The 24,740-nt window shown below is 37.5% G+C and overlaps 2 protein-coding genes across 6 annotated transcripts in view; one reads left to right on the forward strand and one right to left on the reverse strand.

Annotated features, from left to right (window-relative positions):
* cep89 (centrosomal protein 89) overlaps positions 1–24,740 on the reverse strand; it is a 111,254-nt gene that overhangs the window by 38,926 nt on the left and 47,588 nt on the right. The window contains exons 19-20 of one of the 5 annotated variants that reach the window (XR_008384864.1): positions 20,367–20,550; positions 17,625–19,172 (exon numbers count right to left, since the gene is read on the reverse strand). The exons of 2 other annotated variants lie outside the window; for them this stretch is intronic. Coding sequence is in view for 1 of the 3 variants with exons in the window: in XM_053616555.1 (XP_053472530.1) it covers positions 20,548–20,550 (3 nt within the window). In the remaining 2 variants the exon portion in view is untranslated. Of the gene's footprint in view, positions 1–17,624; positions 20,551–24,740 lie in introns of those variants that run through there. 2 more of the 5 variants (XR_008384863.1, XM_053616555.1) reach the window with 2 other exon arrangements.
* zgc:165481 (uncharacterized protein LOC100073327 homolog) lies at positions 12,548–13,747 on the forward strand. Its single transcript, XM_053616573.1, has one exon. It carries the CDS (start codon positions 12,622–12,624, stop codon positions 13,492–13,494), a length of 873 nt encoding a protein of 290 aa, XP_053472548.1. The 5' UTR covers positions 12,548–12,621; the 3' UTR covers positions 13,495–13,747.

The raw sequence follows: 24,740 nt of genomic DNA on the forward strand, positions 1-24,740 counted from the left end.
TGTACTGACACACTGAGGCCCTGATTTACTAAAAATTTACCAAATCCCAAATGACCAGCACTAATTTGTATGCAAAGTTTGTCTGCAGTTATTCTTGTGGGCGATTTACAAAGAATCATTGCAAAGTCACACAGTGAATGTTCCTATGGTATGATTTCTCAGAAACATGAACTGAAATCCAAGATGCAGGATTATACACTCACCGGCCACTTCAGTGGGAACACCTGTCTGTTCATTCGTGCAAATAGCCAATCAACCAATCATGTAGCAGCAGAACAATTCATGAACAGGTTGAGAACAACTAGACACTTGAAGGTTGGAAATTTTTTTTCCTAATCTTTAACTGTCCAGTTTCGGTGAGCCTGTGTCTATTGCTGCCTCAGATTCCTGTTCTTGGCTGACAGGAGTGGAACCTGATGTGGTCTTCTTCTGTTGTAGCTCATCTGCCAGAAGGTTTTACATCTTGTGCATTTTGAGATGCTTTTCTGCTCACCATGGCTGTAAAGAGTGGTTATCTAAATTACTGTAGGTCAAACCAGTCTGGCTGTTCGCCTGACCTTTCGCATCAGTAAGGCAACAGCCACTCACCGGATGTTTTTTTTTTTGTTTGTTTTCCCCTCCACCTTTCTGTTTAAACTCTAGGGATGGTTGTGCATGAAAATCAGCAGGTTTTTGAAGATCAGCAGTTTTTGAAATACTCAAGTCAGCCTGTCTGGCACCACAGTCAAAGTCACTGAGATCACATCTTTCCCCTGTATTGATGTTTGATGTGAACATGAACTGAAGCTTTTGACCTGTATGTGCATGATTTTATACATCGTGACTGCTGCCACAGGCTAATTTTATAATTGCATGAACGAGCAAGTGTACACGTGGTTCTATTAATGTGGCCACTGAGTGCATGTTAGTTAAAAAATAAAAGAAACTATATGAATAAACTACAGCATAAGTTAAAAAAAAAGACAAAGAATTGCAATATGGACAACATTTGAGAAAATACTGTGGATAAAATTTAAAAGGTACTCAGTCTAGTCACTTGTGCAGCCTTGATAAAACCTACATTATGATGATCATAATTTAAATATCATGGTCAGAATTAAGACAACATCTCAATATTACTTTCTTTCTTTTTTTGTTGCTGAATGGCAGAATTAACCTTCAGATTTACATGCACTTCATATTAATTTACACACAAAAAAGTTGTCCTTGAAGTGACTTCCAGGCTGTGGTACATCACATCATGGGTGCTTATTTAATCCAATTGCATGGACTTCATCCTGTATGTGCTTTTATGTAGAAACAGCTCAAACGGCGTATTGGTTAAGGTAAACATGAAAAAAAAAAAAGAACAAAACAGGCTATTGTGCTCTTATGCAAGAAGTATTTGACTATAAACCTTGTTAATAAGCTTGTACTTTTTTCCAAGTGTCATTAAGTGTGCATTTACGTTTACACACGCAGCCTTACAGAACAACTGCATTTCAGCCTGTGTTTAATCTGCAAACAACCTTCCTTTCACTATATGCATTGATACAACTCCCATCATGTAAACCTAAACCAACATAAGAGGTATAATCATAAAGTGCTCATCAAGGCCTTAATTTGCTGGATGAATCCAATTATTTCAGCTAGCAATGCACAAATAGTTCCCCGTGTTCCGACAGGGAAACCAGGGGGAAGAGAGCAACCATGGCAACAGCACTACACACTTATTATTATTATTATATAGTTCATTCAAACAAACCAACATCTGGAGCATAGACCTAAGGAAAAGCCAATTGTTTAGTGTTCTCAAGACAGCAGTTGAGTTTATGAATGTTTAGAAAGCTAACAGAAAAGCTTGTAATGAATTTGTGATGAATTTGTAATATGATGTGGATAACAATGACTGCCATTATTATTTATTCACTTACACCTGTTACACCGTGGAAATTCACCCAAATTTGTATGTTCATCAGCACAGAAATAAATATATCGCATGAAGATATCAAAACTGTCTTCCTGACAGAATCCACCCCCTGACACTGTCCATTATCACCTAGAGAGCACTTACCTAGAAAGCAATTTCACAAGATGTTCACAGTTAATCAAAATTCAATTGTTAGATTTATATTTATGGCATTTGGCAGACGCCCTTATCCAGAGCAACTTTTATCTCATTTATACAACTGAGCAGTTGAGGGTTAAGGGCCTTGGTCAAGGGCTTCGATGTGAACTTACGACCTTCTGATCAGTAGTCCAATGTCTTAACCACTGAGCTACCACTACCCTACTGATTGCCTTTGATACACGCAAAGTGGGCTTGAGTACTGCACACTATGGTGTAGTCGCTTATGTCATAACAGTTATAAATGTTCAATCTTGCTCCAACATTTTCCTCTGTTAATATTTCTCTCCCTTTATGAATATCCCTGTCCCAGAAAATATAAAGGAACACCTATACATTTGAGTGTTACAGACCGCTGACCCTAGAGTTTACTTCATTAAAATGTTAAATATGTTGGATGTACCATTTTGTAATTGTGTCCCTTCTGGTAGAAATATGCTATTGCAAGCTACTTGGGGAAGAACATTTCAAAATGCGGGGGTTCAATGTCCTCTTCGCCACCACACAAATTAATCTCATGTCTGTAAATACACATGTACAGAGGGTATTCAAGCCTGTGTTCCAAACAGCATATTGCACCATAAGTAACATGCCACCAAAAGTAGCATGCCTAATTAGTAATGGCACAAATTACTATTTGTGCTGACAAACTATTTAGTATGGCACTATGTATTTTGGAAAGGTGCCCAAGTATGCGCAACTCTGAAACCCTGAGCAATAAATAAACCCAGCAGTCACCCCAGATGGCTTACTCTCACCTGATACAACTGAGATTGTCATAGTATAACTGAGCAACCATGCAAATTCCACAGTTTCCCACCATACTAGAAATCAAATAAATACATTACCAGTTCAGCAAGAAGGAAGCCAAACTCCAACATGAATCTACAATATATATGTCCCAGAATATGTGGACATCTGACCATCACACCCATGTGAGGGTCTTCCCCAAATTGTTGCCACAATGTTGGAAACACACAATTGTTTGGAATGTATTTATGTGTTGTAGCTTTTTTCCTTTCATTGGAACTAAGGGGCCCAATCCTGTTCTGCAATGACCCTTGTGCACAAAGTGAGGTCCATTAAGACATTGCTTACCAAGGTTGGTGTGGAAAAAATTCAAGTGGCCTGAACAGAGCCCTGACCTTAACCCCACTGAACACCTTTAGGATTAACTGGATCACCAACTTCTTGCCATACGTCAGTGCCCGACCTCATGTGCTCTTGTGGCTGAATGAGCACAAATCCCCACAGCCACGCTCCAAAGTCCATTAGAATGCCTTCCCAGGAAAGTGGAGCATAGCAGGAGTTACAGCAGTAAAGAGAGGATCAACTCCATATTCATGCTCATGGTTTTGGATTGGGATGTTCAGTGGTCTAGTGTCCACAAACCTTTGGCAATATGAAGTATTTTCCTTTTTCAAGTATTAAATTGACTTGGACTCTGACTTTATGCTCTCTCACTCTTGCTCTCCCCTGACTGGCTGCTAACTCTCACCTATCTTTCTGTAGTTTGAGATCTTTTGTGCCTATTGCTGGGGTATGACATTTGACGTATCTAGCCTGACACCCCTGACAGAGGGTTGATTGGGAATTATAATTTCACATTGACTCACAGTTATTTATTTTAACAAAAACAAATAATGCTCTCTTAACAAACATCTTAACCGTAGCAACCTCTGAAAGATAATATATTTTTCTTAGTTAAAGAAAATAAGTTTACTGTTGGACTACATTGAATATAGCAGCGACAGCTGAGTGTCTGGCTAACAAAGTAATTTGATTGTTACTATAAAATGATAAGTGCATAAATATGTAATTTACTATTGTGGCCTGGACCACTTTTCAGAGTCATGATGTAATTGAAAATGATTCAACACCTTTTGAGAAATAAGCGGTGAGAACTCACCAGTGCTGTGATATAATCTGTAATACTGCATAAGACTACAAGTGCTCTGTTTCACAGAACACACAGTCTATCTTTTGTACAGGCTTTAACACAGGGGTTTATTTATAATGTTGTTGGGTTTTTTTGGGTTTTTTAATGAATGATGGTAGTACTGATGAGATAAGAAATTCCACTAAAGATGTAAACATCTGAGGAATAAAAAAAAAAAAAAAAATACAGAGAAACCTACAACTTAAAACACTAGACTTATGCATAAATATAATATTACAGTGTGGAAAAATACAGAACGGCAGATATAAGATTTTGCATGCTTATTACTCAGACAAAGTATAAGAAATGCAGACTATTAGGAGCTAGATTTTAGTCTGACTCACTCATCAACATATTAAACAGCTTATGTAGGCAGCTATATTTAACCACAGGAATGACTTCTAAAAATTTACAACCCTAAACTCAGTGTTTAACTAGAGTTTAACACAGTGCTCTAGACCAGATACTGCCTGATGGTAGATATTCAGTTTCAGGTGTGAAGTTCCTTTTCCAGTTCCTTTAAATAATAAACAAAAATAAAATGAACAAACATATTGGATTAGTTGAGGAAATTCAGTCTCTGAATGGGGGAGGTTACATAAAAGGAAACACAACAGACTACATACACTGTGGTGTCACTATCTCTCTCACTATCTCTCTCTCTCTCTCACTATCTCTCTCTCTCTCTCACTATCTCTCTCTCTCTCTCACTATCTCTCTCTCTCTCTCACACACACACACACACACACACACACACAAAGCCAGATCACTGAAACATCAACCAGTTTAATGCTAATTTAATATTAGTTTAGATATCATTAAATATCAATTTGCAACATAAGCGAAGGCCTCACTTCATGGGTGTTCGTGAACTAAAGTACAGATTTTAGTAGACATTTTAACATCACAAGGTTTTTTGCAATCTTCAACTATCCAGTTTTGATTAACTTGGTTGTAAACCCATCTGCCTCAAGGTTTGACATTATGAGATGCTTTTCTGCCCACCACGGTTGTAAAGTGTAGTTATTCAAGTTACTGTAGGCTTCCTGTCAGCTCAAACCAGTCTGGCGATTTTTCTCTGACCTTTTCCATCAACAAGCTGTTTCTGCATGCAGAACTGTGTGAACTCTAGACACTCTAGAGTAAAAATCCCAGGCTTCATCAGCCTTTTGTAAAATACTCAAACCTGTCTATCAAGCACCAACAACTATGCAATGCTCAAAGTCACAGAGATCAAAATTCTGAGAGCAACATGATTGTATAATTGCATGAAGGAGCAGGGGTACAGGTGTTGAAATTAAAGTGGCCAGTGAATGCAAGTACTGCTGAAAAAAGCACTGATAATTAAACTACAGTCTTAAATTAATAATAAAATCTCACTTTCACTGCACCTTGTGGTTTCTGTTGCTCACTGCCTTTAGGCATATTGCTTTACTTGTGTTTACTTTGATCATACTGTTTTTATTAGACATTACAGATCTTACATGCACTCCTGCTGTTTAGCACTGCATCTACACTGCGAGTGAGTAGCAACGCGGCCTCGTTACTATAGCTTACATTATAATAAATGACAGAAATTACACTGCACGCACACCAATACACCATATAATGACAATAAACTTAAATTAAACTAAACCATTTAAACAACTCGCACGACTTTCCCCAAGTCCTTGCACACAGTAGAGCACAAGTTTGTGTTCGTACATCACTGTCATGCTTCCATGCTACACAAGCTCCGTTTTGTAAAGTTTGCAGGTTACAGTGGCATTGAATATACAATGATCCCCTGCCTTAGAGGACATGGGTCACACAATTTTTCTGCTGTCATTTGATGATTATGCCTCCATCTGATAGTGACTGAGGTCATGTTGGGAATAAAAAGTAGCGCTGACAAAGAGTAAACTGAAGAAAGTCACTGTCGGTGATTCTGGGTATCTGCTAAAGCTAGTGGCAGTGCATTACATGCGTATGACGTTATGTGCCATCGACTGGGAAGCGGCTCATGCTTCCAGTTAGTAAAAAAATGTCTCGTGTTCCATTTGAGACAATATTACCTTTCTAAAATGCATACACTAGACGGTAGAGTATATAATGCATAGTATAAGTGCATAGTACGTCATTTGGGAAACAATAACTGGTCTGTACTCCCCGGTACGTGTTTGCAGAAGAGAAGCAACGCAAATGAGTAAACGTACCCCGTGCCACATGCAGACCAACTAATCGATAATGAGATTCATTAACAACAATTTTCATAATCGATTAGTTGTTGTAGGTCTACATTTTTTATATAATTTTTTTATACTTTTAACAAATACAATAATTAGACAGTTAAGCTCTGGAGTTATATGTTTTATTTAAAAAATATATATATATATATATATATATATATATATATATATATATATATATATATATATATATATATATATATATATATAATGTTTGTTAGAGTCTTTTTTTTTTTTTTTTTTTACTCAATTAGACCTTTTGGGTATGTTTAGACAGACATATAGACAGACATGTGCAGTGTCTGTCACTTTCAGCCAAGTTGGAAAAGGAGGAACAGTACTTAATATGGAAAAAAAAAATCAGTATAATAACAATGGAGCGGCTTGGGGATGAGTTACTGTACATCCAATATTTTTCTTTTAAAAAAAAAAAAAAAAAGGCGCAAATTAACAGTCAACAAGTGAGGACACCATACATCACCATACATTCAAGTAAATGTGCCACGATCCCTGATATCTTCATTTAGCTCAATGCTACTTTAAATGCAGACAAGCCTCTATTTCTTTACCTCATCTCTTACAGGGAATTAACAAATGATATTATTATTTGAATGAACTGGGTTTTATATGGCATGCATTGTTCATTTTAATAATTAAACCAGGCTGGCTCTTTCTGCTACACAGACTAAAACACACATTACTGATCGTTATGGAGTACGAGATAAATAAGATGGCTTGGTTTAAGAGAGAACAGTGTTTAGCACTTAATGCAGCTTAATGGACAATGTGTCTAGGAGCATTTCCCTCTTATACACACCAGGAACAAGCAAAGGTTTTTCTTGCATTTTTCCTGCAGTAATTGGCAGCTTAGCCTCATATACTGTATAGTAAGTCATCTGTTTAGTGTAAGGAGCCATACCATCTGTTACAGCTTTAATCAGAATCACTTTATTTTGTTCCACAGCATAAAGACAACACGTTATTGGCACATTTCGTGTGGAAACACTGGCTATTGATTAATCGTGCTTTCACACCTCTAGGGTGGTCAAGGGTGTAGGTACCACTGTTGAAACCTGCTTCTATTAGTAGTAATAATTGAGTAATGATCCAATAATCAGTGAGAATGCTGTCTTATTATTAGTAGACAGTATGTCAAAATCTTTTAATAGACATATTTGTGACATTCTGCCTATTTAATGCACATATTTAACTGAAGCCGAAGGATTAGCTAACCAAATGATTCTGCCAAGCGATACCTGGAAAATGTTAAAAACAATACGGAAAAACAAGCATAAGCAGAGCATTTCCTAACACTGGAATGGGATATAGTCTGAAGTCACTAGTGGATTACTAATTTGAAATTCTGCTGCTGCCAGAATTTACTGATTGCAACACTGAGTGAGTGAAGTCACAGCATTTGTTTGAAGACTAAAATTATAGTATATTAAAGCCAAGATAAGTGAGACTGTAGTGCCTCATACTGAAGATTCAGCCAGGTGAAAAAGTTCCTCATAGGCAATTACTAAACTCTCTGTTTGATGGCGATAAATAATTTGAATTACAGTACCAGCTGTGAGAAACCTTATAATCATGCAAATGAAAGCTCCAGTACAACTGCCCTGTCCTATGATTTGGTTTCCCTAAAACCAACTAGCCTATGACATGGTAGCTAACGTTATGTAAAAATCTAAGGTGTACAGATAGCTAGTTAAGTGCATTAATACAGACAATGGGGAAACTAACGAGTATATTACAGCCATAAACCTTATCCTCGAAAATATAGCACATAGTGTTTGCACCCTCAACAAAGAGTCAGCAAGTTTTTGGCCAACATTTATACATAAGCTGTAGAGTTCTTTCCTCACATCACACGCAAATGATATTATTTGACTTGGGCTAATGTCTTTATTTTCCCCTTAATATATTTTAACTGCAAGAGTATTGAGTTAGCAGGAGAGTAATACGACAGCTCTGCGCTGCACTTGATTTTGCTAGGTTTCATCAGTGTTTCCATATACCAGCATGTCAAGGGTGAAACTGTGAGAGTTTTGTTAAGCAACACAGTGCTGAGCCAAGGCAACACTAATATCACTTACAGGGTTTGCTTTGTTTTTTGCAAGAGTGGATAGTGGAGATAATTCAAATTCCACACATTTTTATGGGATCTGGGGATGTGCTTTACGATGAAGCCTTTCCTCTAGTTTTATGCATACAGTCATGTGAAAAGTGTTGGCTTTTTTTTTACATATTTGGACAAGCAAACATTTGATCCTCTTTGAAACAGTGCCTATTAATAAAGGTGATACACTCTCATGTGGCACATAAAATTAATAATTTTGTAGTAATTTTCACAATTACAATTTAACAACAAACAGATCAGTCAGATGGAAAAAGTAAGTACACCCCTACATTTATAACACGTTCAAGTCCATATAACTAGAATCAGGTGTGCAAGATTGGTTGCCAGTTATTAGAACCTGCTTAGGGAGTGCAGGTGGAACCGGTCTTATTTGTATGGCTGGTGTTCCCTATGTTATTGACGTGTGCGGTGTCATCATGCCAAGATCTAAAGAGTTCTATAAGGGCTTCAGAAAAAAGGTTGTGGAAGCCTATGGCAAGTGATATAAAAATTATTTTAGATACATAATTCCGCTGTAAGGAAAATCATCTACAAATGGTGTAATCTACAAATGATTGCCAAGTTGTCCATGACTGGCTGTCTCAGCAAATTCAGCCCAAGAGCAGAACGTCTGATGCAAAAAGAAGTCTAACAAAACCCCAAAATTTAATCACAGGATCTGCTAGTAAGTCTTGCAACTGTTGGTGTCAAAGTGCATACATGTACAATCAGAAAGTAACTGCACAAATTAGACCTGCATGGGAGGCGTGCCAGGAAAAAACCTTTGCAGGCCTTTTGGAATAATGTGCTCTGGACAGACAAATGAACGATAGAGCTGTTTGGCCACAGTAACAGCAGACATATTTGGCACTGACCAAAGACAGCTTTTCAGGAGAAGCAACTCATACCAGCTGTGAAGCACGGTGGTGGAAATGTTATGGTTTGGGGTTGCATCGCTTCCTCAGGGACTGGACAGCTCATATTCATTGATTCAACTATGAATTCTGTATCATATCAAAGAGTGCTTGAAGATAATGTGAGGCAATCTGTCCAAAAGTTGAAGTTGAACGGTAAGTGGACCTTTCAACAGGATAATGATCCTAAGCACACTAGCAAATCAACCAAGGAATGGCTCAAAATGAAGAAATGGTGGGTTATGGAATGGCCTAGTCAAAGCCCGGATGTGAATCCCATTGAAATGTTGTGGGGGGATTTGAAACGTGCAGTACATGCAAGAAAATCCTCAAACATCTTGCAGCTGAAAGAATATTGCATGGAAGAGTGGTCAATAATTCCACCAAGCCTGGTGGATAATTATACAAAACGCCTACAAGAAGTTATTTCTACTAAAGGGGGCAAAACTAGCTTCTGAGGCCAAGGGTATACTTAGTTTTTCCACAGACGGATATCACATCTATTGCTATTTCCGTTGAATAAATGATTTAAAAAGCTATATCAACTTAATTAATAGGCACTGTTTCAAAGATTATTAAATGTTTGCTTGTCCAAATATGTATTTAAAAAAAAAAAAAAAAAAAAAGCCAACAATTTCCAAATTTTTTTGAGAGCATTTCTGGCAATATGTTTGATATGCAGATTTTTTGATTTCTGCAAGTAGTCTGTGTGTGTGTGAGAGAGAGAGAGAGAGAGAGGGAGAGAGAGGGAGAGAGAGAGAGAGAGAGAGAGAGAGAGAAATGTGAGTATCTGTATTGAATGAGAGAAATATAGATAGGTCTGTGTGTATATATACAGTTTTACACTGATCATCTTGTTCAAAAGTTTACACCCCCCTGGATTTTAATGTATCGTGTTATCTTCTTGAGCATCAGTGAATATTTGCACCTTTTGTAATAGTTGTGTACGAGTCCCTCAGTCGTCCTCAGTGTGAAAAGATGGATCTCAACATCATATAGTCATTGTTGGAAAGAGGTCAAATATGCAGAAGATGCTGAAAAACCAAAGTGCAGGACCTGGAGGATTTTTCTGAAGAACAGTGGGCAGTTTAACTGCTCAGGACAAACAAGGGACTCATGAACAACTCTCACAAAACATAAACACAGTCGCTGATCATCCAGGTAACAAACACACAGTATTAAAAATCAAGGGTATGTAAACTTTTGAATAGGGTCATTTTTTATAAATTCAGCTATAACCTTGTCTTGTGGACTATATGTAAACATCTGTTACATGAAATAGTTTATTCAGGACAGTACTAAATAAAAAAACAGCATGGGATTTTTATGATCCCTCTTATTTTGTTAACAGTATTAAGATTTAGCAGATTCTGCCAGGGGTATGCAAACTTTTGGGCACAACTGTATATTACATATGTGCTGATCAAAATTAATTGTTATTCATTCTTACCCCAATAATTGCCAATAAACCCTTATTATGGTTTACGATATTGCCACATTACTGAATAAAAACAATGACTATATGTTTACCTCTATCTGCCTGATTGAGTTTTGCATTGAAAAGTGAATAATACTTCCTGTCTGCTCAAACGAAAAGCAATAGACAACCACTGATTTGCCAGGTTAGTTTATGACATGGAGCCATAATTCTGGCGACAGCAACATGCCACACAGCATATAACAGGGTGACAATTTAAGCAATTTCATTATATTAAAAAGTGATAAATTCCTCTGACCAATCCTAAGGTGTGATGTCGAACATCACAGGCAAAAAGAGAAGATTCCATTTAATTCCATGATTATGGAGTTTAGCTTTTAAATGAACAATAAACGTAATATGGTAATATGTATAAATTATACAGTCTCTGGTACGTAATTTATGGGAACATAAAAAGCTGCACACCCACAACTGATAATGGTATCAGAAGCTACATGTTAAAAAGAGACAGACAATGCAATAAGAGCTTGCATTGGCATTCTGGCATTCTACATACACAAATATAACTGCTCATTAAAACAGTGGAAAATGTGTTAACTATAAGAAAAATAGTCACCTTATTCATAGTCAAAACAATCAGAGATGATTCTTTTTTTCCATGGCAGCCTTCTCTGGTCTTGTGTCCAATCAGAACTAAGTGTTTTTTGCCAAGAAATGTACATGTAGTGCTACCTTGAAATCATGATTCTGGTTCAGGATGCTGCAGTGTTTCTGCATGTCAACTCAGGAAGCCTCTTGCTACTTATCAGATTAGCTGAATCATGTTTTCTTAGAGCAGGGAACACTATAAAATATGCAGAGCATGGCTATTTCAGGACTAGGATTGGCAAACACTTTAAAAAAAAAAAAAAAAAAAAAAAAAAAAAAAAAAAAAAAACCCAGCTCCTTCTGAATGTTATATTGCTGTGACACATAGGACATGTTTATGGATATGTATATTATCCCAGGATAACAATATCATGCATGTTGAAAACAAGCTTTCTGGCATTTGAATGCCACCTTTGACATTGTTTGTATATTATACAATCGGTTAAATGTGAAATTAAATGATTTAATACTGAAAACAAGCTTGCAGTTCCACCATCTTGTGACAATCATACCAAAAAAGCTGTGTTTTCTCTTATTCACACTACAGTATGAAAACAAAATTTCAGATTTATCCACTTTAGAGAGAGAGAGAGAGAGAGAGAGAGAGAGAGATTTATATACAGGGTTCTAACACAGGTTCATGGGCAAGCATTACTGAACAAGCTCCCTATCACATCCTAATTCAAGTGACTGACAGCATCAGCCTTGGCTTAATCACACAGTCAATCTGTACAAATAGGCCTAAACTCCAGCATCGCTCAACGCCATCACTCTGCTATAATTCAATCAGCAATATTTGCACGCCATGTTACTACACTCTGAAAAACCAAAACAAATCAGTTTTAGAAATGCCTGTACCCAGGTTATCACCAATAGGGAAATGTTTGTGGAGAAGGCTGGAACATTTGCCCAGAGCCTGTTCCATTTTATTCTTTCACTTACAATTAATCTTCCTTCTTGGGTTTTCTCATACACTATAGAAAAGCCAGCAAGTGGCAGCAAATAATGAAGAAAAATCCCGTCTACATTTAATGACCCAATATGACCAAATTAGGTGAAAAAAATAATAATTTCAGTCATATTTTTATAAGCAATATAAATGAATAAAAGTAAAAAGTGAAAGTGAACGATTATCGTTTTGAAAAACACAAATAAATAATAGCCAAAGAGCTTTTTTTACACAATAAAACTCTTCCCTCTCTTTTTTCCTGCAGAGTATGATGCCAAGATGAGCTGTGCTCAGGCTGAACCAGAGCAGAGGCCTGCTAATTCCAGTGACAACACTAGTGCCAGTACAAACGCCCATCCCAATGCTCTCACTAAGCCTAGCGTCTCTGGAAGCCCTATACACAATGCCAATGCACCCACAAATCCAAGCAATACTTTTAACCCCAATGCCTCAAACACCAGCGATGAGATGGAGTGCAAGATCTGCTACCAGCGCTACAACATTCATAGCCGTAAGCCCAAGATACTGGACTGCTTGCACCGCGTTTGTGCCCGCTGCCTTAACAAGATCCTGGACATTGGAGACAGCTCGGGCTGTATCTGCTGTCCCTTCTGCCGGCACGAGACAAGAGTTAATGACTATGAAGTGGCAGCACTACCAGACGACTCAAACATAATGTCATTCCTGGCGGTTCGGGACAAGTGCTGGAATTCAGACCACAGCAAAGAGGTGGTACTGACACCCAAGAGCCTATCGTCTAGTGATAGTCCATACCACGATTCGTCTAACTGCCTGGTCATCACTATTATGGAGGTCCAGAGAGATGCACAGCATTCATCCAGTCGTAATGGTAGCTCCGATGACTATGGGGAACACAGCCTGGACTCTATATCAGTGGCATCAAATGGTGGCACCATGGACCAGGATGCATTCACTAAGTTTTGTAATCACGTACCGCGGATTCTTGTGTGGCTTCTGGGCTTTTTTTACTTTGGGTCCTTGCCACTTGGCATATACTTACTGGTGATCCAAAGAGTTACTCTGGGCATTGTATGTGTTAGCCTTGTCCCCACTAGCCTTACTGTGTGTCTCATGTACGGATTCTGCCAGTGCCTTTGTCAAGGCATGTGTGACTGCTCCAGCAGAAGCTGACTGGACACGACAAAAGTGTGTCTCATAACGATGAGTGTGAACAAACTAATAACACAAGGACACTTTCATATATGTGTTGAGGGCTGTTAAACTTAATATATCGCAATATCGCATGAGCAAGAGCGCTGTTGTACTGAATATCAGGTAATTCCAACTGTGCTGATATACAACAGTACAACAGCAGGATTGTGAGTGTAATATTGCTTTCATATATCAGTTCTATAAACAAGAAATTAATATATAGTAACTGACATTTCAGACACAATATGCCCAAATATATTGTTTATTTTTGCTCCATCAATGAAAATAGTTCCCAAAGAAGCCACAGCTGGATAGAGAATTGTGTGTTGCCAAGCAACACATAGGCTGACTGACAGCCCATAGTAAGTGTAGTAGCATTTTCTATTAAAAAACTATTGCTAGAATTGGAATTTTATGTGATGAACACAAACAAGTAGAGTGATACAAACAGTTATGTTCCAGTGCTTTTATATTTAATATCAGCAACCTTGGAGCACCGCTTTTCCTATCAAATAACTGGACCAGAGCTAACTGTTGTATAATAATCTAAAAATTTAAACCAGTCTCTTCCTTAACAACAAAAACAACAACAACAAAAAGTCACATCTGGTGTCTGGGGCTTTAAAGTGTATGTGCATCATGACACAGAGAGGGACATTTATGTCCAAGAGGTGCAATAATGGTCTCTCCTTCTGTCCTCCCAAAAGCTAACATTGAATCATGAGTATCTAGGGTGCTGTGAGTCAACTAGCCTTCAGGCAAATGCTGATTGGTTGAGGCGGGGAAGTGTATCCGGATGTGTACTCGGAAACATTGTGATGAGACCCTGAAACCCAACTTGTGCCAGTTCCATTAAAGGTTGCAGACTGCCCTGAATACACATGACATCCAGTACTTTCTGTCTTCTATAGGCTGGGGACGTGCTTCCCCAACCCCTTTCTGTAAGTGTAGCCCGTTAGACATCATATACATAACATCCTGTAACAGTAACAGATGAAATATTATTTCTAGCAATATCAGTTTGGCTGTATTCATGCTTTTGGTCTCTAATAAAAATATCTCCTGTCTGACGATACTCTTGCATCCGTACAGCTATAATGTATCTATCTTTTTTTTCTGTCTTTGCATCACACACACTTGTATGATCACATTACAGAATCATTGATTTATTTACAGGAAACGATGATCATGATATTATGGCGTATGAGGATATAGTGCGAGACTTTATACTGACTGGAGCGGTCATTATAATGGCCACTTTAATCAACCTGCAGGATCACGAAATTTACTTGCTTTTTTCTTCTAAAAGACTCACAATAAAGTGGCGACAAGGTGATGTAAACCGTAGCAAATTTTTATTTTTTTTTTAAAAAAAACAAACAAAATTATAAAGCATCCAACTGTGTATTTGGACACTAATTAATTTGGAGTGATGAAATATATGAATTACTTCATCTTTTGTGAATTTACTTGGTGAATAAGTGCTAATAACTAAATCATGCAAGGTTTCTTTTTATTCCCCCTCAACACTTTTCAAAATAATGTTACACCCCTGCTGTCTTATATTTATTATTCCTACAATTAATCACTGTTCTGTTTTGCTTTCCCTATTTCATTCATTCTGGCACATTTTGACATTGTTCCCTAGTGTACACACTCATGTTACATTGAACTATGAAGGCAGGCACCCATGTGAGTGGCCACGCAAGATGCCATCACATGCTTGCAAACATGTGTTCGCAGAAGTATAAATCATTCCTAACATTAAGGCTGTAGGATGTATGTTGCGTCACCAGTCCACACTGTCAAAGAGGAATGCTTCCCAGTGTAGATTCCTGTTAGTATATTTACATTTATTCAATTAGCAGAACCTTTTATCCAAAGCAACTTACAAATGAGGAAATACAAGCCAAGCGATATATCAAGCAGAGAACAATACAAGAAGTGCTACCATACAAGATTTATAATTAAGTTCTAGAGAAGCAAAGTGCACAGAGTAGAGGTGTAAGAGCCAGAGTCAGTGTCATTTTTTTTATTTTTATAATGTCAGGTTGGCATTTTAGCTGTTAGTTACGTGCTCACGGCAGAGGTGGGTCTTTAACTGTTTTGTGAAAATATGACAGATTCTGCGGTCCGGATTTATGTTTGAAGTTCATTCCACCACTGAGGGATGGTTAGTTTGAAGGTTCTGGAAAGTGACCTTTAGCCATGCTGAGTAGGCGCTACTAAGCGTCGGTCATTAATCGATAATAGTAAATTAAAGCCCATATTAATTTAATAGTACCATATTAATTTAATAGTACCATATTAAAGCCCCAAAGCCTGGCACACAATCCCCAACATGGCCTCCATAATGCCCAGGCAAGCCAGTGGAAACAGGTTCCGGTATGGAAGCTGCTGCAAATGCTTTTAATATGAAACATGTATTGAAGTTTGAGCTTTGTGTTTGCAGCCATAATGAGCTAATTAATTTTATTCTGGGTACTGCTGTAGCAATCAATGAAATGTTAAGACTTGTTGAATAGTGAGGTCAAAGAAGTGATTCATACTATAGATGTTAAGAGCACATACTAAGCTGGAGCCATCTATGGGGAAAACCATGGGTTTTCTAAAATAAAATGGATTTTCTTTAAGTTCTTTAACCTAATAATAAGGCAACATTTTAAACTGCTGACAGGGACACTGCCAGTTTTCAGTTTACTGTATCCTTGCCAAGTCCTTCACACTTTCATTAAATTACACGGGTGTCTGTAGTCTGTAAATAGGGCCATGGGTTAGATGAAGTACATGAATAGAACGGTTGAGACAACATGATGTGGTGGCTTTTGAAAGGAAGTCAATACATAGTTGTGGTGGGCTTTTGTTCTTTTTTTCCCATCTTCTCTCTCACTGGCTTTGGCTCCGTCTTCCCCCCCCTTCATTGACAGCCAAATGTAATAGAATGACAGGAATTGCTGCTCCATCTCTCCTACACAATAACCACACTTGAGGAATTCTCAAAAGAATAGTGAAAGGCAAATATGAAAAACAAACATTGCAAAGATAATACAACAATGCGCTCAGGATTGATAAGGGGGAACATTAAGAAGAGAACTGGCTGAGAAATATTTGAGAGATGCTTCAACTGATTAAAGAAGAGGAAATTATCAACACTCATATCAATCTTTTGTCTTTTAATTGCCTGACTGGACCTGCCTACCACAATCTGAGATTTACAAATATTTCACTTGCTCTAATAATAATAATAATAATAAAACTCCAGCTGACAATTCTATGAATTTCAGATACTGGCTCATAATAAGTAAAATGCAGATAGAAATGTCTAACATTACATAAACCTTATGTATCAGTGCGATATTTATGGAAAACAGAAGAGATGCGATATTGATTTGAGTGTGGATCAGTATTAAATCCAGTGCCACTGTCTGACAGTTTGATTAACTACAATAAGTCGCCGTGAAATTCATATTTTGGGCTTAAATACACCCAAAGTCATTGGAATGCCAATAGTAAATATATAAATAAGACATTATTAATCAATTAATTAATTGCATCAAACCTGTAAAGTCCATAGAAGGATTTTTTTTTGCACAGAGGACATTAGAAGAGACACCCTCTTAAACCAGATACATTGATTATCTCAAGGACTGAGCTTCTTTGATTAATAAAATAATGAACAACATTGGCTGCAACTCTCAGCTAGTGGCTGCTTTCGGCCACTGTACTTCTAGATCAGAGGTCACCAACCCTGTTCCTGGAGATTTTAGCACCAACCATAATTGTGTCCACCCTACCATCTAATCATTGCCTTAAGAAGTTCTTGATCAGAAAACAGGTGTGTTGGAATTTGGTTGGACATGAAACCTGCAGGAAGGTAGATCTTAAGGAAGAGGGTAGGTGACCACTATTCTAGATCATCATACAAAATATAATGTATAATGTGCTATTTTATAAGCTGCCAAATAATTAGAGATGCACCGATACTAACTTTCTCAGCCGATACCGATAACCGAGTGATATCGGCTGATACCAATGACCGATACCGACAGTTCTGCCTTTAATGCCTTCTTATAAATTAATAATAATTAATTCCACAATTCCGAAAGAAATGCAAATAAAAACTTTATTCTCTCCATTTCAACAAGTTGTAACTCACAGTAACTGGTCTCATAAACAGAAAACACATTACTCTAATTAACATTAACACATGAACTAAATTCTGAAGATTAAAGTAAGAATTCTTAATTTATTGAATGTTATTCAATCATATTAACAGAATTGATTGACTGAATTCTAAAAAACCTCCTGTTAGTCTCACATTCACTCACCACAAACAAAAGCATTTCTACTTCATCATTGGAATTAGACTCGACGCCGAAACTCCCGCTTCACTCTGCTCACTTCCGGTGTAAAATTTTTATCAGTACAGAGATTACAGAGATTACAAACTGCAGTTTTGTCGTCATTCCACACAAGACACATCATGTTTACACACAGCACGAAATCGATGTTTTCCCGCCCTCTTTTGATTGACAGGATATAATCGTCCATGATCATGATGTTTTCAAACTATTGGTCAATAGCGTGAAAAATTGCCTTTATCAGCCGATACCAATTATTGGCACCGGTGCATCTCTACAAGTAATGAGTGTGGAAGTCATATTGTTAAATTAAGAGTAAACTGGAGTGATCCATGTGATAATTACAATAAATAGGAAATAAACTAATAGACTGCTAATAGACTCCCAATACATTCTTTTGTCAATGCTTGCCATCTTCTCATACATATAACATTGTATTCGTCTTTTTGTATTTTTGATTTCTTGCCCAGTCTTCAGCCCAGTGCTGGCTCTGAATCCAGATCAGGATAAAGCCGTTTCTTAAAATGAATGACTGAATGAATGAATGTATGAATGAATGCCAGCGACATTAAAAATGGTTGCACGCTCCTTCATCTAAATGCAACCTTGAAAATGTCTGCACAAAATTCCATTGAAGGCCATATTTATATACACAATCAAATATTTAACGTTTTCCTTTCCATTGTTTTAGGCCAAGGTGCTGCATAAATTTGAATAGATCCTGAATAATTTAGAAACAATAATCTTCAAGGTGAGCCTTTTCGGTCTCTCTTGTCCGCTTTGCTTCTTCTCTGGCCTACAATCTACAATCTTTCTTGCCTCTTTTTTTCTTTCATTGCTATAAAGTCTCTGACAAGTGATATATCTAATCCTTGGATAAATACAGTACACACACAGATGGCAGAAGCTGGCAGTCGCAAAATCAACACAGGCCTGATGCGGTAGTGTGCGTAATCTTTTTGGTGTGTGCGGCCAAGTCGCTGTGCTTAAGAGCATGATTAGTAAAAGTTGAGTTGTTGATCTTAACAAGTGTGCTCTAAGGACTTTTGAGAAGTCGAGAGATGACAGTGCTAGAGCTCTGAGAAATGCTGATGCTGACGACTATTATTATTATCATCATCTATATTATAACGTTGTTTATTTTACTCACCACTGGCATCATTGATCTACTGTACAGAAACACCTTTCACCATTCTCATGCATGAAACCCTTATTTTCTTCAAAGGTCATTGCAATCCATCACATGCAATTTGTCATATCACTTCTGCCCCTTCGAGCACAGGAGGGAGAAAGAGACTGCGAGAGAGACTCAAAAAGACAGAAAAGAAAAAGAATAAAATGTGCACAATGTCAAAACATAGCGTGTAATTACAGAGCACAGAAAGATGTCTCGGAGTGCACTTGATCGCCGAACTGCATATGTTGAATATTTGATACAACGAATTTACTAATGATAGCTTCAGGCTTTGACCAAGAACAAATTTTAATCATTGGGCAGCTCGAAAGGATAATATAAAAATAACCATTATGCTTATAAGTTTTTACACACACACACACACACTAGACACAGCCTTGCCTACAGTCTACATCCTAACAGAAGTCTCAGCAGTCATGCCAACCAATTCCCACTACTCCTGCTGTTGCCATAGAGACGCCTTGCTTCAGGACCACACAGAGGATGTACATCAGCTTTGCTGGGCTTAGAGAAACAGTATAGAATTTACCACATACTGTGGTAACACATACACATTTGTTTTACTGACATTGTGTTCAGCCTCCTGTTGAAATCATTCTCAGTGTAAATATTTTCATATTTGGAAACTATAACACATTTTCCACTGTCGAGGACTTTTGATATGCTATCATTAGGAAAACATCTTGACCTTCTGGTTTCTCCCAAAAAATGTCCCACATACGCAGTCACACACACACACACACACACACACACACACACACACAAGATTAATTTTCAATTTACTAAGGTTCATCAGTCTGTCTAAAACATGCACTCTGCATGAAGTGAAAATTGTGGTTTATAAGTCATCATGTGGTGGTAACGGTCAAGCACAGAGCTGTCAAAAAGCTCGAGAATAAAGAGGAAATGCACGTTCTTTAGGAAACATAAATTGTAACTAAATAAAATGACATTTGATTATTAATTGGCTGCATGCAGAATATGCAACTTGGTATAAAAGTGGGCAATTAAATTTTTTGAATTTCATGTTTCATGTATTTCATGTTTCTTGTGGTCAACTGTGGCTTCTATAATATTTGGATAATTGGAAATATCATAAAAAGTCCTGTGTTGTTAGACATGAGAAAACTGCTGTATGAGGTATGTGCAATGAAAAGCTGCACAACTGACGAGCAATATTAAAAGACGTAGTTTCCCGAAATAGTAGCTTCCCTAATTTCTCCAATCAAATGTCCATGTTCCCACTGCCTGTTTATAGATGTTTCCAAAGGTATGTGTTCCAATGACAGACACACCTTTTTTGCTATTTCCCTAGACCATGGATCTTTTCAAGATGAATACAGTCAATATTGTCTCCTCTAATGGCCACTGGCATCAGGATAATGCTGTATTTGGACATCTGGCTCCATACGGCCAGTAGAAATATGGCCAGTAGATCATATATTTCTCCTGAAACATGGACAGTCTTGAGGTATGTCACTGGTGACAGAAAAAAGTTTTGTTACAAAGTGTTAATTCTAAGCATGTTATATATATCATTTTATATATATACATATATATATATAATTTTATATATATACACACATATATATATATATATATATATATATATATATATATATATACATATATATATATATATATACATATATATGTATATATGTATATATATATACACATGTAGGGTACAAAAAGTGGACCAAAGCCAAAAGATCTCCTAGGTTCTAAAAATATGAATGATCAAATGTCAAAAGCTTTTATTTCCTTGATCTAAAAAGAGACAGCTGATGGACACTTCTCCTGAGCTCATCTTGGTCATTCAGAAAATGCCAGAGGTTTTTCTAGCTCCAGTTGGTCTGTCTCTGGAAGCTTTGGTAGGTCACAAAGAATCACGCCAGTAGCCACAAAGTGTTTCACAGAAGGGAATTGCAAAAGACCGGATTAATTTATTTTTTTTTTAATTTTCCTTTGGCTTGTCTGTCTGAAGAAAGAAAAAAAACAAAACAATAGGTACATCCATATCAATCAGTTACGAGAGACAGGTTCTTACGTGCTTGCTTGCTTTGTTATTTCAATAAAACCCTTAATGGATGTTTATTCCTCTTAATGTTAACACTGCCATTTTAGGTATCAATAATGTTTGTAGAACAAGAAATTCTTAATGCAGCTCAGTTTTCATCTTCTTTTTCAGAGTTCAGGTGCTGTGTGCAATTGTGCAGCTCATATCCCACCAGTGACTTACCAAGGGGCGTTAACTGGACTGTTAATCATCTGAGGCTGAGCCCAGATTCTTGTCCATGAAAAAACTTTCAAAAACATACTTCTACATAGACTGTTTGCATTTTTTCTTGTATGCAAGGGCTAATTGCTTTAAAAATGTGAAAATTGGACAAAAAGTTGTATTTGTCATAAAACTTGCCTCGGTTGTTATCACTGTTTGCAGGACTACCAGATAGATAAAATCTAAAACTTTTTGACCATCTAACACGAGACTAGTTTGGTAGTTTGGTGTCACTAGTCAAGCGGAGGCACAACTAAGCTATCAGTGTATGGGTTTAGCTGCTACAGTGCCATGTAAAGTACGTTATCTGTCCTTATGCTCTGCTCATGTCATGTTCACATAACTTGGAACTCGTATAGATATTTACACACCTTGTTTTCCAGACGATATTAGTGTTTCAGTTTCAACCCCTTTACTGATGATTTTTTTTTTAAATCGGTGAATATCCATTTTCCCCTCACACTAATTGACTGTGTGTGCTAGCAAGTGAGAACTGTCAGCCAATAAGACACGAATATTTCCATGTATTTTCCTGTAAATCCTGTCCGATTGGTCTCGCCTCCGTTCATTGAAGATATAAAATACAACACTCCATTCACTGGAGATACAAAATCACAACCCTGCCATCTTATTTGACTGATGTTCAGTGGTGTAGTGACAAACTGCTCCAAGCGGAGAATTATTCGGGGATAAAGAAAAAAATGAATACCCAGGCCAGGTTACGCCCCTGGACTTTACTGTGGGGAACTAAATCTCATCCAGAAAAGATGAAACGAGTGAATAAAAAAAAGTGATCCTGCAGTAATCTATTATTAAAGTGCCAGTATGAGTTATGAGACCCAGCTGACAAGACCAAGAGAATTTGTTGACTTGGAAATGCCAAAATATCTAAAAGCGGTTAAGCCTTGCCTTAGGAACATGATTAGAATTCATTTTCAACCATGTCTAACACCTGAGAAAGCATTGATTGCTATCAATATTGTGATCTAAGATGCAGTTAAATCTCCATCCAGCACAATGATCTTATTATCTGATTTTTTTTAAACTATGCAATTCTGACATACATTTGGTGCATGAAAAAGGAAAAACTGGTATTCCCCAAGGTTGAATGTACAAAATATATACAAAAATTGGCCAGCTATTATTTCTAAATCATTGGTTTAGGTATTTAAATATGATCAATATGATATGATACGATGATATGATGATATGAAGTGTACTGTAATACATGCTCACATTTGTTCAGCTCATTCCTATTCCATTTACTCAGCTTCAGTATACAACTCAGTGTACGTTTTATGCAGTACAATCACATGCTTTTTCAATCTGAAATTAAGGTTGGTTAAAAAGGACAGAGCTACCCAGTATACACTTTGTAACTCATATTCACATTTCAGTGAAGGCTTTTGAACCTGTTTTTAGAAACAGAATTCATGGCAAACATCATTGTGATCCTTTAGAAAGAAAAAGTCTCGATTTTGTGAAGACTTTCTCAAGGTTTGGCATTCACTGGTTTGTGGTGGTTTCCCCTGAGATTAAAATCATTAGCAGCATAGCTATCCTGCAAGTTCAGAACTGTAATGTCATCAGTCGGGCCTACTCAGCGTCAGATTCACACTTCCTCAACTCAGCGTCATGCTCCTTTAAAGTTCATTTGTGTCACAAAGAGACACATTAGTGCCTAGTCAAGTTTAAACAACAGCGCGATGTCTGTCCCCTCACACTACCCTCCTGAGGGTAAGTACGGTCACCTGCAACAGCGACCCCAGTGCTGCTCACACTTTCTACATGGTCATCGATGCTACTTTGACCTGTTTCAGTACCATCTGATGCAGCAGTGGTATCAAGGCTTCAAGGGGTTACAGTAAAACGTTTCTGGTGTCAGATTCAGTAACGGTCTCAGCCAGGTGATTACTTGCTTTACCACCAGTTGGGGTGCATTTGGTACCTGCCCCATCCCCTGATGGAGAAGCCTGTCTAGTATGACAGTGCAACAGAAGGTATAACAAAACAGGAACAAGAATGGAAGCACACTTGAACGGTTGCAGAATGAGACAGTCTTGGAGAAAAAGGATTTAGGAGCAACAGAATTAAAAGATTCTCCGGAAGTTCCTCATTACAGAAAACATCCTGTACAAATATTATGAACCGAAGACACACTGCAATTTGAAGTTAAATAAGAAATTTGCTACAACGCAATGTATTACTATTACATTCAACAACTGCTGCATCTGCAAAGCCACCAGTATTGCAGACAACCCCTCTCGTTGGACTCGGCAATCTGTCAGAAGGTACAGGAACATCCGTGCCACCACCAGCAGACTCCACAACAGTTTCTTCCCAGAGGCAGTCAGATTACTCAACAAACTGATGCCTCCCAAGCTCACCTGGGCTAGCCAAACACCTAACCCCATATGACTCAACACTACTGCAACACCACACATAAAGCTGCATCAGTCACTTTTATATTATGGAACCTGTTTTTGCTGCCAATACTGTTGCTAAACTTGTGATGCTACATTACACAATAGTGTACAGTTTAGAGCCCATGTTCTGTGTATTTCATTTCCTGTTCAGTGTATTTACTGTACTGTTAAGTATATTTATTGTCTTGCTCTCGTCTCACACTGTTGTGTACTTGCACTTTATGTTGTCCTGTGTACTATTCTATGTTGCACCATGGTCCTGAAGAAATGACACTTCGTTCCGTTCTATACAAGCTAGAGGAATTACAATAAAATCTCACCTGACTTGACTTACACACCTTAGACCTTTTAAAACCTTCTAAAGGGGTTCTATTTGGAAACTTTTGTGATGGAAAACTGTTCTTAAACTAAATCAACTTTTCTAATATCATACCCTAGGTCAGCTTCAGTCCGGCACAAGTGATCAAACTCCTATTAGACGTTTAAATCAGAGAGAGAGAGAGAGGGAGATCACTTTCCTAGGTTCTGCTCTTATATTATCGAACGGCGGTATTATGAAACTGATCATGTCTTAACACATGAATATGGAATTTCATAGACTAGATCCAATAACATAGGCTCTTTAAATGTCAATAGCACACCAAATTCTCCCAAGTGATCAGAAATTAAAGGAGCAGTTCCAGAACGGACTCAAAGCATTTCTGTTTAAAATAATGTTGGAGCACCAGGCTCCATAAATCCCAACCATAAACACTTCTGTATATAAATCCTGCTTGTTTATTATTAACCAAAATAGCAAGCATAACTTATATGAATAGAAATAATAGCATATTCATGTCATCCATTCTCTACCATTCATTACAGTATATCTCTGTAATGAAAGTAAAAGTACACACCAAAGGGTCAACCTGCAAGAGTATTGATTTATTTACACATCAGCTTTAGCAAGATATGGAATTTCA

This window comes from Ictalurus furcatus, chromosome 27 (genome assembly GCF_023375685.1).
Source record: "Ictalurus furcatus strain D&B chromosome 27, Billie_1.0, whole genome shotgun sequence".
In the NCBI taxonomy this organism is placed as follows: Eukaryota; Metazoa; Chordata; class Actinopteri; order Siluriformes; family Ictaluridae; genus Ictalurus; species Ictalurus furcatus.

What these genes read in the sequence shown, in the direction of transcription:
- zgc:165481 (XM_053616573.1), top strand. Translation starts at nt 12,622, where the DNA reads ATGAGCTGTGCTCAGGCTGAACCAGAGCAGAGGCCTGCTAATTCCAGT.